Source organism: Labrus bergylta, chromosome 6 (assembly GCF_963930695.1).
Source record: "Labrus bergylta chromosome 6, fLabBer1.1, whole genome shotgun sequence".
In the NCBI taxonomy this organism is placed as follows: domain Eukaryota; kingdom Metazoa; phylum Chordata; class Actinopteri; order Labriformes; family Labridae; genus Labrus; species Labrus bergylta.
In genome coordinates this window covers 16,922,950-16,939,749 of record NC_089200.1, presented here as the reverse complement: position 1 = coordinate 16,939,749, position 16,800 = coordinate 16,922,950, and the positions used below count along the sequence as shown (strand labels likewise).

Here is a 16,800-nt window from a genome sequence, read left to right as displayed (position 1 = left end):
TCTTGGACTGAGGCCGATGTGTTAGTCTTTTGGGAGGATTACAGAAAGCTCTTAAAGTTCTCCAGCCAGATGATATCTTTTTTTTTTAGTGAGCAAGAACATGACTGAACAAGCTATTGTATTGCATCAGTGTATGAATTATTATCTCCTTTTTCTTTTTAGTACTGATGTAGACATGAACTAGAAACAGGAAAAGGTTTATATTTGCTGAAAACGAACATGTCCACCTTCAGGTTCACAAGAAGCAATAACCATGACACACGCACAAAGTGATTCATGTCACAGTGAAGGCTCAAAGGACGCTCCAAGACAAGGACTAAAACACATTAAGGGTGTAACAGTTGAAATGTGGAATGTACCTTTAAGACATAATGTGTCGCTAAGTTATTCGGGAAGCGGCGTCACTAGATGGCGCCTTGTTTTTATCTATGAAGTTAGTTTGAGCTCCTATACTTTCCTTTTGCCTCTAAACTCAACAGTGACAGGAGAGTTCGTCTGGACACTGTTTTGCTCATGTTTAATGAAATAGCAGTGGTACAACCGGGCTTTGAAAGGTTGATGTGTAGTTTTTCATAAATGACGAGCATTGTGGAAATCCCAGTAACGCTCTCCAAAAGGGCACAACATTACATACTCCTCTAAACTTTACACCCCCAAACAAAACATTTCAGGTTAGAACATTTCGCTGTGTTGTAGAAAACTGGCTAATGCTGATTATACTGTGATTAAAGGGAAAAGAAGAGGAAGAAGAGAACTCAGTTGAACTCAGTTTCTCAGGGTTGACAGATTTTTTGTACTTAAAATGTATTCTGCCTCTTTCTATGTTTTATTGAGGATGTTATCTCTATTCAAAACATGATTACAGCTGTTACTTATTGTTAATTCCACCCTTAAATAATCCATCTGTTAGTTTGAAATGGACATATTTCCTCTATAACTTACCAGGGAAGTGAAAGAAAAAGTGTCTTTCAGTTTCAAATATTTGAATTGACCAATTGTTAATTGGTAACTGAAACAAATAGAGCAATCTTCATATTTCAGATATTTGGACCAATGAATTGTACTTGATTGGTTGATTGTTGATTCAGTAACAAGTTGCTCTTGTCAGCATTAAACCAAAATATTAGGAGCTGAAACAGCGGTATAGTTGTTTATAGTAATTTCTCCAGGTCAAAAGTTAAACATGACGGTATTAAATAAGAATCAACAAACATGAGAACATGTTAATGTGTGACAAGGAGTGACACTTTGAGAGGCTGTGTCCAGCTTCACTGCTTGTTCAGCTGCTGCTCTTTAGTATTGACTAACTATGTTTACTCAATACCAACAAATATGTCTCAAAAAGAAATTACAGGCCAATTTATCCTTTTTTTTTCCACTCAAAAATGATGTCAGTGTTGTTTGTTTGATTTTAGTAGCCTATTTATCTTGCAGTTACGTCATGTGACCCATGCAGAGTCAGGAGAGAAAAACAAAAGAACATTTGTTCACAAGCAACTTGAGTCATGGATCATCAGCAAACCCATGTTTAGGGAATGCCTCCCAAACAATCAGAGCAGCTACCTCTGGGGAGGTTTTTATGGAAATGCCCTTTGAGATAATGAACCAACAGCCTCACTAAGAGCTTCCATGGGGGATGAGGGAGTTTTTTCTGAGCAGTTAAGATGAACAGCAGTAAAGATGTTATGGGTGTCTGATCATTTTGGGCTCTACAAGGCATCTGGTTTATGGCCTGCCTTTAATTCAGTGTCTCTTTTCTCCTCCTCCTCATCCTCGTTCTCCCTTTTTTTTCTGCTACTCCTTCCATTTTGCTTCCATAAATAAAACCCTTTGGCTTAAAACCAGCTGTTAGTGCTGAACAAAGAAACACTTACGGCATCAGGGAGACTTTCTCATTACACACACGGACCTCCCCGTTGCTCTGACACTTGTGGATTCTCACGCACTCACGCTGTACAAATACACACACATACAGACAGTTTCACACATCAGTGTTTAAACTAGAAGAAACAGGGAGGAAACAGTCTAAATGACACCTTTTTTTTAACATGTGCTAGTGCTGTCCAAGTGCTATAGATATGTATGCACATGTACAGACTTGGCAGATTTAAATTCAGACATTTATTCAGGTGACACACATTTCCTTTCATACACACACACACACACACACACACACACACACACACACACACACACACACACACACACACACACACACACACAGAGTCCCAAAGTGCTACGTCTGTGTGGAGAGTAATGTCTGGCTGCTGCTGACACAAGGTTTATTTGGCAGGGCTTTTACAGCCTCACCTAGGCCTTCTGCTGCTGCTGCTGTCAGACAGGAGCCAGCAGGGGAAGAACAGACGCCCAGCTTCCCATGGCAGGCCTTACTGTGCAACATCCACACACAAGGACGCAGACACAAACACACACTCATATACACTCCAAGGAAGACAAACACTCACACCCTTCACTTTTCTAGCTAAAGGTGAAGGGCAAACACACACACACACACCCACAAACACACACACACACACACACACACACACAAACACAAACACATAGTACAGCTGTAATTATGCCCCGCAGTGGTGCAGTAATTACCAATGCGTATAAATAAGCGTGACACTTCATAAAACCAATACCTTCTGGAACTTCAATTTGGGTTCCCCTCGTCATGGAGCAATGAGCCCCCCTGCCTCACTGAATAATACAACTTAATGCCGTCATAAAGTGTACCACCCCAAGGTGCGCCCTGCCAAGCAACGTGACCAAACGCTCCCAGACATTGAACATATTTCTGAGTCAAACTTGGCCTGTTGAAATTAGGTCAGCTCGTTCACTGGGGACGTTTCTGTCTTTAAGTTAGGCCATTTATTTCAATTCAGTTGCCTGTGGTAGATTGGACACAATTGTTGACACATATTTACAAAATAATCAAGCCACATACTTGGCCTTTTCAATAAATATGTATTGCATTATAACGTTGCAGGGTTATTTGTGACTAGAGTAATTTCCCTGCAATTTCTCATTGGCTTAACTGTAAAACATTCTGATTATAGCTGATCAAGAACCAAACAAAGAATAATACAATTATGTAAAAAGGCATTTGTGGCCAGTACTTTAAAAAGTTCTCTTTGTGCAACAAACACATCTGAGTACATTTAGTTTTTGTCTGTTATCTTTTGTTTTATTTGAAATGTAATTGTTTATTGTGTTGTAAAATAATTTTATTTGAAACATAATAAAAAAGTAACTATTTCAAAGTCTACTGATCTAATAGAACTGAATCAAGTTAGTGCAGTTACTGTTCTTCTCCCACAGAGCTTTACATTTCAAAGTCTTTGAGGCCTCCTGTCATGCACATATTGTTGCCCACAAACTTGATTTGATCCTGAACAGAACTAAGTCATTCTTCTTTGGTGAAATGCAGAGTGGGGTCACTAGGTTTTTCTTTAAATTACTGCAGTGTGCTACTGCATCATTTCAAACTAAGACATTCACATCGATAAAACGTCTTAGCTGGAGCGTGGTATTAACAATATCAGTCTGTGTGTTTCAGATATCGACGAATGCAGCACCATTCCTGGTGTGTGTGATGGAGGAGAATGCACCAACACTGCTGGAAGCTACGTCTGCACCTGTCCAAGAGGCTACATCTCCAGCACAGATGGCTCCAGATGTGTTGGTGAGTCTCACACACATATACAAACACATTTCTTACATTTCCCTCCACCCTCCTCCGACTAGCTAAAATATTCACATCTGGTCGTTGATGTCTCTCCCTCCATCACTGCTTCCTGTGGATGGCGCTCTGATGAGTACAGCTGGCCAGCAGACCAGTGGTCACCATGTGCAGACAAACAGACTTGCACACACATTTTGGCCTTGACAGCATTAATCTAGTCTAATGTTGCTGCCAATTTGGGTCATTTTCACACATGCACACACGTACACACACACACACACACACACACACACACACACACACACACACACACACACACACACACACACATGTTCACTAACACACATACAGTTCATACTTCTTTCTGAATTGTGTCTCATGAAACACGAGCGGGTGTAAATGTATCCTTGCAATCCTCATCCCTAACAGCAGCTAAGTGAAACCCAACCAGGTGTTAATACAATAGTTCAAGATTTAGTCCCGAAACAGACAGCACAGGGCCGGCCTGTTTCACTTTATCAGCATCAGAAGCACTGACCATTTGAACTACAATAGAAGCCAAGTCAGACCTCTACTTTTCATGCAGTATAACCTCTTTAATCTGTGGAAAATTATAGAATGTCTCTTTTTTTATTGTGAAAAATGTTTGAGAGAAAACAGTTCAGAAATACCAAGAAGAACAATTCCCAGATCTCCGATGTAGCCACACATGGATCACATACAAAAAAAAGTGGTTTGAAATGATCTGACAGTTAGTGTATGAGTTTGCCTGTCATGTGGTGGAACATTTAGCTTCGGTGCAACAGCCATGTGGTGTTGTTTAAAGGAAAACATAGAAGAAATAAGTAGAGGACAAAGGGGACCACAAATAGATGGCACCAATAACCTCAGCAGGGTGGAACAAATAAGCCTAAAAAGTATGTGAAAAAAACAGAATATTACAAACTCTTAATTCATGGGATTGTTTCGTATCATATGTACAGTCTGTTCTGTGAAGGCTTTCCGCAAGATGTTAAACCTGGCTGCAGGGATTGCTCATGCAGCTAAGAGAGCAAAGAGCTTAAACTACTGATTCTTAAGAATCAGAATTATAAGAATAAGAATTACTGATAAGACCTTCATGGCAGTTTGTTGAAAGGGGCTGAGGTTAAGGCTCTATGCAGGCCAGTCGAGTTATTCCACACCAAACTGGGAAAATTGTTTTTATGTAGACATGACATTGGGCACTGGGTCAGTAAGCACTGGTACATCTCAGGACACCTTACAGTAAGGCGGTAGAAGGGCCTTCAACCAGCCAGAACATTCTGTGTTGGCTATTCTAAAGTATTGAGATTTCCTTTAATTAGGCCGTAAGAGTGCACACATTTCTGCCATCACAAGTGTCCCCACACTTTTAAACATGCAGTGTTTGTGAAGGCAACAGACAGGATGATCTAATGGCACTTACAGTAAAGGGTACAGTTGGAGAAAAAAGGCAAAAAAGAAGTTAAAAGTAAGAAAAAGAGTAAAGTTTCAGTTTACATCCGCCAACAGTTGGATGCAGAGTAAAAAGAAGAGGAAGGGTTCTGTTTCTCAAAACAAACAAATAAAACATTGGAGAGTGTAGCAAAAGAAAATTGTTATCATTAGAAATAAAGAAGGTTCTGGCCGCCTGTTGTGCTCGTGCGTGAGTAATTGCAGCTCACACATTGACACAGTGGTCCAATCACCCTGACACACTAAAGTTCTCCATCTGTCTGCTGTAAACCGTGTCAATATTAGTCTTTTTTTCCCTCTCCACTGTCAACCCCTTTCTTCTGTTGCCCTGAGGAGATATCGTTCTTCTTCAGAGTGTGAATCACACCAAAGTAGTTCTCTGAACTCAGAGCTCCGTGACTCTCAGAAGAACGTCTTTCTGTTTTCTCTGGAGCTGTGCGGATTTCCATCTCCTTTTGTAACTCTTCTCTTCTTCCATCTCTGTTGTTATTGTTTTCTTTCCTAACTAACTACTTTTTCTGAAGAAGAGAAGCCCTCTTGGACTTTCTTCATCTCCTTGTCTATTGTACCGTTTGCTCTTATCTCTTGACATCCTGCACCCTTCTCCCTTCAGATGCATTTCTGCAGCTTGCAGAATCAAAAAGACAGGGCAAATAAAACAGGGGCCAGACGTGACCCCCCATATATCCTTCCTTAGTCTCTGTCCCACATCCCAACTGGACAACACTAGATTGGGAAGAGGAAGAGGAAAAGATAAGTAGACTGAAACAAAATCCGACCGAATTGGAACAGTTTCAAACAATGTTTGGATATTTCAAACCAGAGATTCAAAGTAACAGTTAGACACAAGCCCAGACCTGCAAACAGTCTCCTCTTGATGTTACTGAGACACTTTGATTAAACTTCCCACACTGTCTGATCTATCTTGTCTTTATAGTCGTATAGTAGAGTAATAAAAGAGTAAGTTGTTTTTATAGGGCTGATTTCTAGCTTAAGAAACAGGATGTACAGTGCTGTTCTGTGGATCAAGGTGTAGTAAAATGCCTATGATTTCTGCGCTTAATGTGGTGAAGTAGGTCAATGGGATGGGGGGGGGGGGGGGATGGGGGGGGGGGGGGGGGGTCTGACAGTCCCCTGAAACAAAGATGTGACCAGTCAGGTCAGTCTTACTGTAAAAACACCTCACCAAATGAAAGCATATGCCTGTGCAGTAGAGCAACACTAGCAAGCAAGCAAGCGAACCACGGTCTGGATCCAATTTAAATTATCATCATCCTCATCAGCAAACCCTAATTCCCCCCCAATCCCTACACACACACACACACACACGCACACACACGCACGCACGCACGCACACACACGTGTTTTTTGTGTATTTGTGTGCCTATAAAAAAAATTTTTGTAGAAGTATATGTGTATGTTTTGTGTTTATATGTTTGTGCTACTCGAAATGTAGAGATATGTGTTTCTGTATGTGTAATTGCATGTAAATGTGTGTGTGCTGTACTGTATGTGCTCCCAGACACAGCGCAGCCCCTCATGTTCTATCTAATTGGCAAGAATTGCTCCACATGGAACTGATTAATTCCAGACTGCTGGCTCATTAGCGAGTTAATCGACTTGTGCTCCCCCCTCCTATACCCCTTCACTCTGCCTTTCCCTTTTCTACTCCTTTTTTCTGTAGATGTACTCATGATTCCCTTTCACATAATATTGTTTGCTTTCCAAAATGATACATGTGTATGCTCTCCCTCTCAATCTGTCTTTTTCCTTCTCTTGGTATTTTCCTTAAATTCCCAGAACCCCCCCTGTCTTCTTCTCCATTTACTCCCTACACACACTCTTTGAACCCCAGCCCCCTTTCTCTGCCCCATTGACCCTGACCTGGAAAACTGTAACAAATAAGACCCCCTTTTTGAGGCCCTTCAGATTCCTGTAGTTAGTCGAGACCCCAGGCAACCTTTCCCCACTGGCGGCCCATAAAGAAGCTTCCTCCCCAGCCAAGCCAACCCTGTGACTTCAAGCAATGCTGCTTTGGGAGTGATGATTACCTGTAACCTTTTCCCAAATATAGTGCCGCACCACTGGTTCAAAAAGTACTTCATTTTGTTACCTGAAGTCGTTAATTTAAAGACTGACTCAACAACAGGCTGTGAACAGTGTGTAACTGTAGCTCTGTGGCCCCTGAAACTACACCCTACACCTAACTCTGATAGTTTTTTGACTGACACAACATGAAGGACATTACAAGCTCACAACAGCAAGATGGTGATCAGGAAAAACAATAATTCAGCTACTGCTGACATCTCCTTTAGAACTGGTGAATATCTTTTCTAAAGACTCAATTTTCTTTCTCAGAGAGCACAGTCCTATAATTAACTGTCAGGTTTCTGTCCAACTGCTCTATTTACACAACTGTGTATGGAACCTTCTGTTATGCATTAAGCACCTTATAATAAAGCTAGATATCACAAAAAGGAAATACACAGAGCCAATATCTCATTAAAAATGAATAATGTTTCACTTTTCAGGCATGTCGATCCATTTTGGACAGAGTTCAGGCTCAACTGTTTCATAAAATTTTAATCTTGTACAACTTTTTCACTGGTGTAATTCATGTTTGTTCTTGTTTTCATCCAGATCAGCGCGTGGGAACATGTTTTTCTGCTCTGGCTAATGGTCGCTGTGCTGCAGAGCTGACTGGTCAGTACACCAAAATGCAGTGCTGCTGTGACACAGGACGCTGCTGGGCTTTGGGACAGATCCCTGAGATGTGCCCTGTCAGAGGATCTGGTGAGTACACACAATGTCCAGATACACAGAAAAAAAAAGGTTACATGCAGAACCAAAGCTTTAATTGTTGACAAAAACAAATGGTACTAACAACATCTACCCAAACTGATCCCAGATAAAGTGATGGGTTTGGCTTTAAATCAGGACAGAACATCCATTACCTTCTTCCTCTGCTAACAGAAAACTGGCAGCCTCCTAGATAGTTTGTCTATGACTTGGCATTAGCTCATGCAGTAAAGCAAGCCACACATGCATGAATGTTTCACAAGCCAAATGAGTTTAACCCAGTAATGTTAAACGAGACAGGATTTAGGCAATTAGAATGACTTTTGTGTGTGTGACAGAGAGGGAGCAGCATCCATGCTGACTGATGAGCATGATGTCATAAGTGCAAGTTAAACAGAGAAAGATGGAAAAGATTTGGTCGGAGATAATGACCCATCATCCCCTCTGTCAAGCAGGAATTTAGAACAGTCTTCCTCTGCGTGAGACCTTGTGATCCATAACTGATCTGTTACTGATCTCTGTTCACTGGCACTGCCGAAATAAAACGTGTGTTTTTGATTTATTGTGACTGTCAAACGAAGTGAAAACAAACATACATGCAGACAGCGCTCTACTGAACACAAAAAGTCATTTTATTAAAAAGCACATAAATACTTAATTTTTTTCAAACATGGAAACAAAACGACAAGACACACTCTCAGTTGCTGCCAGAAGAGATGCCAGTTGACTTCATCATTTTGCACGCTCAATTGTCTGTCTTTATCCATTCAGGCTTTGCTAAAATATGGAGCATGTAAGAAAACAACATAACAAATAGTCAACTTCATAACAGACTTCAACAAAATGACATCAAAATGAATTTCAAAGTGGCCTTTGGCCTTTGTGAGTTCTGCAATTCCAGGATACGGGGGTGTAAACACTGTCTGTAGGACTTCAAGTGTTCAGGGTGATTCAAAGTGCTTTGAGTCTGAATAACTATAATAATCCACATTACTTTGCATCAACTGACTTGTTCCTTGTGATCACTGTTTCTATTTCAGATGAGTTCAGGCGCCTGTGTATTGTGGGCGTTCCCCAAGGTCTGCCTTATGGCTACCCCAACGGACAATTCCCCAACACCAATGGCAATGGGTACGGATTTAAGTTCCCCAGTGTACCTAATGGAAATGGTAATGGAGGCATTGGTGGCAACGGAGGAGGAGGCTTTGGAGGAAACGGCGGCGGATTCGGAGGAAATGGGGGAAGCCCTCAACACATAGGTGAGCATCCTCTAGATTTAATATGTGTTAATGAGTTATAATATTATATTAAATATTCTCCTACTGTGTTTTAATGTTCTTAGGCACTGTGTCTGTGAACGACACCATTGACATTTGCAAACATTTCACCAACCTGTGTCTGAATGGACGCTGCATTCCCACACCCACAAGCTATCGCTGTGAGTGCAACATGGGATACAGACAGGATGTCCGTGGGGAATGTATTGGTAAGAAATATGCACACACACACACACACACACACACACACACACACACACACACACACACACACACACACACACTGTATGCTGAATAAAAAGTTCATACTATATACTCAGTCAGTTCTCAAATCTCCCTCAGCCTTCTAGGCAGATCCAGCTACTTTGTGACTATCCCACAGTTAACTACATGTACTGCACTGCCATCTTCTGCCGATTTAAGGAAGTTAATAGGAGTGTGCGTGTTGATGCTTGCTGGAAAAGCTGCATAAATGTGATTCTTTGAATTCAATATTCAAATCCATTCACAGTCGGGCAGTCAGGACAGTTCATGTTTTTTGTTTGATTATTTTTTTCCCCATTCCAGATGTGGATGAGTGTGTGAGTAAACCATGTACCAATGGAGACTGTGTTAACACACCTGGATCCTACCACTGCAAGTGCCATGAAGGTTTCCAGGGAACTCTCTCCAAGCAAGCCTGCGTTGGTACGTCAGATGATCATGCAAAAATTCCCAAAGATGTTTCGTCATCTTGGGGAAGTTAACAGAGTTCAGTTTGACTGGTGTTTATACATAAACTGTCTTTCCCTTCTACCTCTTCTTGCTCTCCTTTTTTAGACATTGATGAGTGTATTATGAACGGAGTGATGTGTCGCAATGGCCGCTGTGTAAACACAGAGGGAAGCTTTCAGTGTGTCTGCAACGCTGGCTTTGAGCTAACTCCTGATGGAAAGAACTGCATCGGTGAGTAGCCAACACAGAAACAGGTTGACCTGCACATGAACTCTTACCTCGACAAACTTTGCCTGATTTCTCCTCTTGCCCACCACCTCCAGATCATGACGAGTGTGCCACCACCAACATGTGTCTCAATGGCATGTGCATCAATGAGGACGGCAGCTTTAAGTGTATCTGCAAGCCGGGCTTCTCTTTAGCCCCCAACGGACGCTACTGCACCGGTATGAATTGATTTATAAAGTGCAAACAGAGACCTCATGACAAATAGGGGCCTCCAAAGCAGTTTTGACTGGTTTGGTGTTCATTGAAATCCTGCAGACCTCTTTTTGATCTGGTTTTGTTTTGGAAGTCAGATTGTTTGTGACATCCCTCGGTTGCACAACACCGAAACAGAATGTAGACACAGAGAGTGATGTATTTATGTCTGTTTGTAAGCTTTGAGAGCAGCTGACATTCCATTTTGTTCACACCATAACACAAACATCACAGGTGCAAAACCCAAATACTCATGCATCAATCCAATAATACTCCCCATTACGTGATAGCTAAGAATATAGAGCATTAGATAAATTCTTAAAGGAAATTATGTCATGATTTGCATACTTACTGCCTGAAGTAATCTCTGGATACATCACTACATCATATGTACACACATCTGACTTAGCTCATAAACTTTAGCCAACATTTTATGTGTACAATGTGTTCCCTCTCTACATCAGACATAGACGAGTGTCTCACACCTGGCATTTGTATGAATGGCCGCTGCATCAACTCTGAGGGCTCCTTCCGCTGTGAGTGCCCTCCAGGCCTTGCTATTGATGTAGATGGGAGAGTGTGCGTGGACACACACATGAGAACCACCTGCTACGGTGCCATAAAGATGGGCACATGCTCGAGGCCCTTCCCCGGTGCAGTGACAAAGTCTGAGTGCTGCTGTGCAAATCCTGAACATGGCTTTGGAGAACCATGCCAACCCTGTCCCTCCAGAAACTCAGGTAAAAATAGTTGTTTTGCGTTTTACTTTTTATTTGATTTCTTGCAAACCCTTGGTAATAAAGCCAGAGAAAATTAATTGTGTTTTTTTACGTGTGTTTTTATAGCTGAGTTCCAGGCTGTCTGCAGCAGTGGTATTGGTATTACAGCTGATGGCAGAGGTGAGGATGTTGTTCTTAATGTTAATGTACTGTTTAGAAACACATATGCATTATGTTAATAATTCCTGTCTTCTTGTAGACATCAATGAGTGTGCTCTGGACCCGGAAATATGTCAGAATGGCATCTGTGAGAACCTGAGAGGAAGCTACCGCTGCATCTGTAACATCGGCTACGAGTCAGACACCAGTGGCAAGACCTGTGTTGGTGAGTAGGTTTGACAACACCGATATGTGAAACTCTCTTCCTTTCTGTTAAAAGAGGGCAGTTTTAAATGACATAAGTAAAATGCAAAGACATAGAGTCATCAAATAAAAGCATTATCCATCATAACAGTCTGGAATTGACATTAACCCAATGTCAGGATCTGGCCTCAGCCCAATGTCGGGATTTGATGTAAACCCAATGTCTTGATCTGATGTTAGCCCCACAATTGGATCAGACATCAATTTCATGTATTTCATGTCAGGATGTGATGTCAGCCCGACATTGTGAACTGCCATCAATTTTAAATTTTGGGATTGGATCTTTGCCCAAAATTGAGATTAGAGGCCAGGTTAACATTTCCACCAATTCAGCATTGCTCTGTTGTTCTTGTGTTTCAAATACATGGGCCAGACGTGGCCATCGAACAGGCCGGGGGGGTCTGGCACAGTGTAGTTCCTAGAGCAACATGGGGATCTAACATCACTAAAGAGGTTGGGATGTTAATGTCATATCAAGATTGTGATTTGACATCAGCCCTATTTCGGGATTCGACATCAGCCCAACGTCAGGATTTCATGTCATCCCAACATCATGACGTGACATCAAGCTAGCATTGGGGTGGTTACGCTGTAACAAAAGATATAATAAAATAGCAATAAGAACATTTGATTTTGATTTTTACTGGTTAAAACCTTACATTACTGTTCTCTAATTCCTTGTTTTCCTTCCCTCACCTCTGTGCAGACATCAATGAGTGTCTGGTGAACCGTCTGCTTTGTGACAACGGCCTGTGCAGAAACACTCCTGGCTCCTACACCTGCTCGTGTCCTAAGGGATACGTCTTCAAACCTGACTCAGAGACCTGCGAAGGTATATCCTCACAAACACACATTCTCTCTGACACGTAAAGGCCCACTCAACTGTGCGTGCTGCATGACATCCACATGTGTTTTGTAGTTTTTACTGACAATCAAGGTCATTATGCAATGACATTATTACCAGATGTGTTGCTATTTTCCAGTAAACATGTGGCTTTTGGGAAGAAGACAAACACACTCTTTGTTTTTTTCCGCCAAATAAGGATGATGATCCATTTGAATCAGCCCTGACCTAAGGTGTGTTTGCACATGTTTCAGATATCAACGAATGCGACTCCAGCCCATGCATCAATGGAGCATGCCGTAACGTGGCTGGGTCCTTCAACTGCGAGTGCACACACGGCAGCAAGCTGGACTCCACCAATACCATCTGCGTGGGTAAGACATCACTGCTCTAAAATGCCTGATAGAAATTAGAGAAGCACTGGGGGACTGAGAAACAGCTCTGATGAGATAATCACACACACTTAGGGACAAGTGTCAATGGGGAAATTCTTGTTGCAAGAGTACTTTTGTGTAATCATCCTAATGATGGTGTACTCTCTACTTTTGTAAACAATCACTTTGATGGTTCAGGTACTGAGGAGCCTTGCAGAGACATTATGAGCCACAGATGTTGGGCAAAATGAAACACACAGAGGAATTATTAAATACATTCTTAACATGCACTGCCTTGGTTCACACAGATATTGCTTTATTTCATAGAGCTCATTGTCAGATTCAAAATGACATTTGGTATGTAAAGCCCTCCGCAAAGGATTAATAGTCCTTGTTAGTTTGTCAAGGAAATCGTTCTGAGAACGCTCCATGATAATACAGAACACTGAATACAGATGTTATTGCAAGTGGAAGGGAAAATGAGTCATTAAATAAATACTCATGCATAAGCAGGAGCTTGCTCTGTCAGAGGTCCACACATTCCTCTGGCTTGATTCATTTCTGTGTTTTTAATAGTCCATCACTCAGCAGGGGAAGAAAGGGAAAGTCAATTGTGGCATTGTGTTTGGGTGGTCTAGTGGTTTAAGGGAAAAGGTGTCTGTTATGACTCACTCTTACAGTTCATTACAGTCTCTAATTACAAATGGAATAGCACAAGACTTAATGTAATGTAATGTGTCTTAATCAGCTTTAGTTAGCGACTGAGGTTTTATGGCATTCAGTAGAGTTGAAGGTGACATGGACGGTGACAATTCTTTTGTGCATTTGGTTGCCAGAGTTAAAGGTACTAGAATTTGACATGTTGTCCTCCAGGGGTGATGTGGATTAATGTTTTGACGGGTAAACCGTACATCTACTTGAACACTTTAACAAGGCAAATTCAGTTTGATGTTTCATGAAGAAGGCACTACAGACACTATTTGTGTGGCTTAAGACAATTCATCAAACACGCATTACTAACTGTTAACACAAAACAGGGTAACAAAGATCGTTTCTGTTGCTGTGTCTGCACCACAGACAGTATGAAGAGCACCTGCTGGCTGACGCTACAAGACGGCCGCTGTGAGGTGAACATTAACGGAGCCACGCTGAAGTCTGAGTGCTGCTCCACACTGGGAGCCGCCTGGGGAAGCCCATGTGAACCCTGTGAGATGGGTGAGTACACTCACACACAAACGCAAATGCTGCTACTTATTCTTTTCAGTGTTTAAGTATTTTTATTCTTACCATTACCTTAGAATACTTTAAGTTGCACCCCAGAATTTAGGAGTTGTGACAATTAGAAAAACATGAAAATGAATTTAGATCATCGTTTACCAATAAAAATCATTGTTGAATGAAGTCTCTTTTTTTAAAGTCATAAGTATAGCTGATAATAATTACATTACAGTTGTACGTGTAATGATAGAACAATATTAAACCAGTTTCAATCCTTCATCAAAAAAGCTGAAGGAGCAAATAAAATCACATTTCAGGTATTGTAGATGTTTTTTTTTGGTTGCTTTGGTCAAGAAATCCCATAAACCTGACTTCACATGCAGTGCTCATATATAAAATGTCTTTATTACATCCCTCAATCTTCTTATCTCTCCTCAGACACCGCCTGCTCACGAGGGTTTGCTCGTATGAAGGGCCTTGTGTGTGAAGGTAAGAACATTTGATAAGTTAATGAACGGTGACCAACCTTCAGCGCCTCCATGAAGTCATTTAATCTTTTTGTCCTTGTAAAGTGCCTTTATGTTCTCCCTATAGACTTCTTTTGCAACAAAAAAAAGAAAAAAAATATGTGCATGTCTGTGTGTGTTCCACCTTGTAATCATGGTTCTTAAATTGTCCTGCTCTCTGCAGACATTAATGAGTGTGAGGTGTTCCCTGGAGTGTGTACAAATGGCCGCTGCATGAACACCCAGGGCTCGTTCCGCTGCGAGTGTGCTGAGGGTCTGTCCTTGGACAGTTCTGGGCGCACATGTGTGGGTAAGAAGAATGAAGGACTGAAATCTCACATCCCATTTATTGTTATATAAACACCTCTCAGAAGAAAAATCTCAACTGACCTTTGCTTTTTTAACCCTTTACAACCAACTTTTCTAGATACACGTAGCGAGCAGTGCTACATGAAGTGGCACGAGGATGAGTGCGGTGCACCACTGCCGGGGAGATATCGTGTGGACATGTGTTGCTGTTCAGTGGGTGCTGCCTGGGGAATTGACTGCGAGGAGTGTCCCAAACCAGGCTCCCCTGAGTACAGAAGCATCTGTCCCAGAGGGCCCGGCTTTGCTAACAGAGGCGATATCCTGACTGGCAGGGCGTTCTATAAAGGTTCAAAGACTTTTAGACTTACTGATTATTCAAGCTTTAACTGTTAGTGATGTGTGACATCATATGGATGTAGATTTGTTGTTAGAAGCCCACTGTTATGCTATTCAGATGATGTGTAATAGTCATATTTCTGTTAAATATAATCATTTGTCATAAATGTGTTATTATCCAGTAAATTTACTTCTGATATTTTTTTAGAATAACTGTTATTTTAATTTGATTTTAATTTGATGTCTTTCTTGACAGATGTAAACGAGTGTAAGGTTTTCTCGGGTCTGTGCACACATGGAAATTGCCGGAACACCATTGGGAGTTTCAAGTGTCGCTGTAACAGTGGTTTCGCTTTGACGGCTGAGGAGAGGAACTGCACAGGTATAAGAGAGGGAGAGAGGGGGGGGAGGATTAATTACATCATGAATTAATTTCCATAAAGATCAGAGAGAAGTTATTGAGTAAGCCCTTCTGCTCTCTTTTCATTTCAGACATCGATGAATGCCGCATCTCCCCCGACTTGTGTGGTCATGGTTCCTGTGTCAATACACCAGGCAGCTTTGAGTGTGAATGCTTCGAGGGCTACGAGAGTGGTTTCATGATGATGAAGAACTGCATGGGTAAGCGGAGGCCATTCACATTTGTATTCAAAATATTTCAGTGAGACACTCAGAAACATTGTTTGAACTGTTGTCCTGGACATGAAATCAATGTCAAGTTTTACCCTTTCATTACATTCATTTCTTACCTGTTGTCTTCTCTTTTCATTCATCTTTCTCTTCCTCTCTTCCTTCCTGTAGACATTGATGAGTGTGAGAGGAACCCACTGTTGTGTCGTGGAGGAACCTGTCTGAATACTGAGGGGAGTTATGAGTGTGACTGTCCACCTGGACACTCGCTCAGCAACGATGGATCTGCTTGTGAAGGTGGGTCATACAGCATACAACACATACACACATATGCATTCATGAACACTCTTACATGGTTAAAAATATCACAGTTGTCAAAGTTATTTTCTCTTTTCTCCTCTTGACCATTTAGTATCCATTAAACCATAATATTGTCCTGCAATGTTTTTTCCGCAATCATCACTGTGTGGTGAATTTCACTTCTCCTTTCTTGGCAGATGTGAATGAGTGCCAGCTGAGTGACAACTTGTGCAAAAATGGGCAGTGTGTCAACATGCCAGGAACCTACCAGTGCTCCTGTGACACCGGCTACCAGGCAACCCCCGACCGACAGGGCTGTGTTGGTGAGCACATCCACAATATCAAAGCAAATGCTTGGTATTTATGAAATAACATTAATGAACTCACTGTCCTGTTGAACAATTTAACTATGTTATTCATAACTGACAAGACCTGGATGGCTAAACTGTAATTGTGTTGTTTTTTTTTGGCAGATATTGATGAATGTACCATCATGAATGGAGGCTGTGAGACCCACTGCACTAATTCAGAGGGCAGTTATGAGTGCAGCTGCAGTGAGGGCTACGCTCTTATGCCTGACCTCAGAACATGTTCAGGTAATTAAAACACAATGTTTTTTTATTATATTTTTGAGCCTTTGTGCAAACACTAAAATGAACAAAAAGTAAGTATTAAGCAATGTTGTATTTTTATACCAGCTTTTAGTC

The 16,800-nt window shown here is 41.5% G+C and overlaps 1 protein-coding gene across 1 annotated transcript in view; it reads left to right on the top strand.

Annotated features, from left to right (window-relative positions):
- Positions 1 to 16,800, top strand: part of fbn2b (fibrillin 2b) — a 61,363-nt gene that overhangs the window by 30,207 nt on the left and 14,356 nt on the right. Inside the window, exons 9-29 of the mRNA XM_020639001.2 lie at positions 3,563 to 3,688; positions 7,805 to 7,957; positions 9,004 to 9,222; positions 9,306 to 9,449; positions 9,808 to 9,927; positions 10,060 to 10,185; positions 10,278 to 10,400; positions 10,899 to 11,174; positions 11,280 to 11,333; positions 11,413 to 11,538; positions 12,283 to 12,408; positions 12,675 to 12,794; positions 13,872 to 14,009; positions 14,451 to 14,501; positions 14,703 to 14,828; positions 14,946 to 15,173; positions 15,420 to 15,545; positions 15,656 to 15,784; positions 15,965 to 16,090; positions 16,291 to 16,416; positions 16,567 to 16,689. Of these exons, the coding sequence (XP_020494657.2) occupies positions 3,563 to 3,688; positions 7,805 to 7,957; positions 9,004 to 9,222; positions 9,306 to 9,449; positions 9,808 to 9,927; positions 10,060 to 10,185; positions 10,278 to 10,400; positions 10,899 to 11,174; positions 11,280 to 11,333; positions 11,413 to 11,538; positions 12,283 to 12,408; positions 12,675 to 12,794; positions 13,872 to 14,009; positions 14,451 to 14,501; positions 14,703 to 14,828; positions 14,946 to 15,173; positions 15,420 to 15,545; positions 15,656 to 15,784; positions 15,965 to 16,090; positions 16,291 to 16,416; positions 16,567 to 16,689 (2,886 nt within the window). The remainder of the gene's footprint in view (positions 1 to 3,562; positions 3,689 to 7,804; positions 7,958 to 9,003; positions 9,223 to 9,305; positions 9,450 to 9,807; positions 9,928 to 10,059; positions 10,186 to 10,277; positions 10,401 to 10,898; positions 11,175 to 11,279; positions 11,334 to 11,412; positions 11,539 to 12,282; positions 12,409 to 12,674; positions 12,795 to 13,871; positions 14,010 to 14,450; positions 14,502 to 14,702; positions 14,829 to 14,945; positions 15,174 to 15,419; positions 15,546 to 15,655; positions 15,785 to 15,964; positions 16,091 to 16,290; positions 16,417 to 16,566; positions 16,690 to 16,800) is intronic.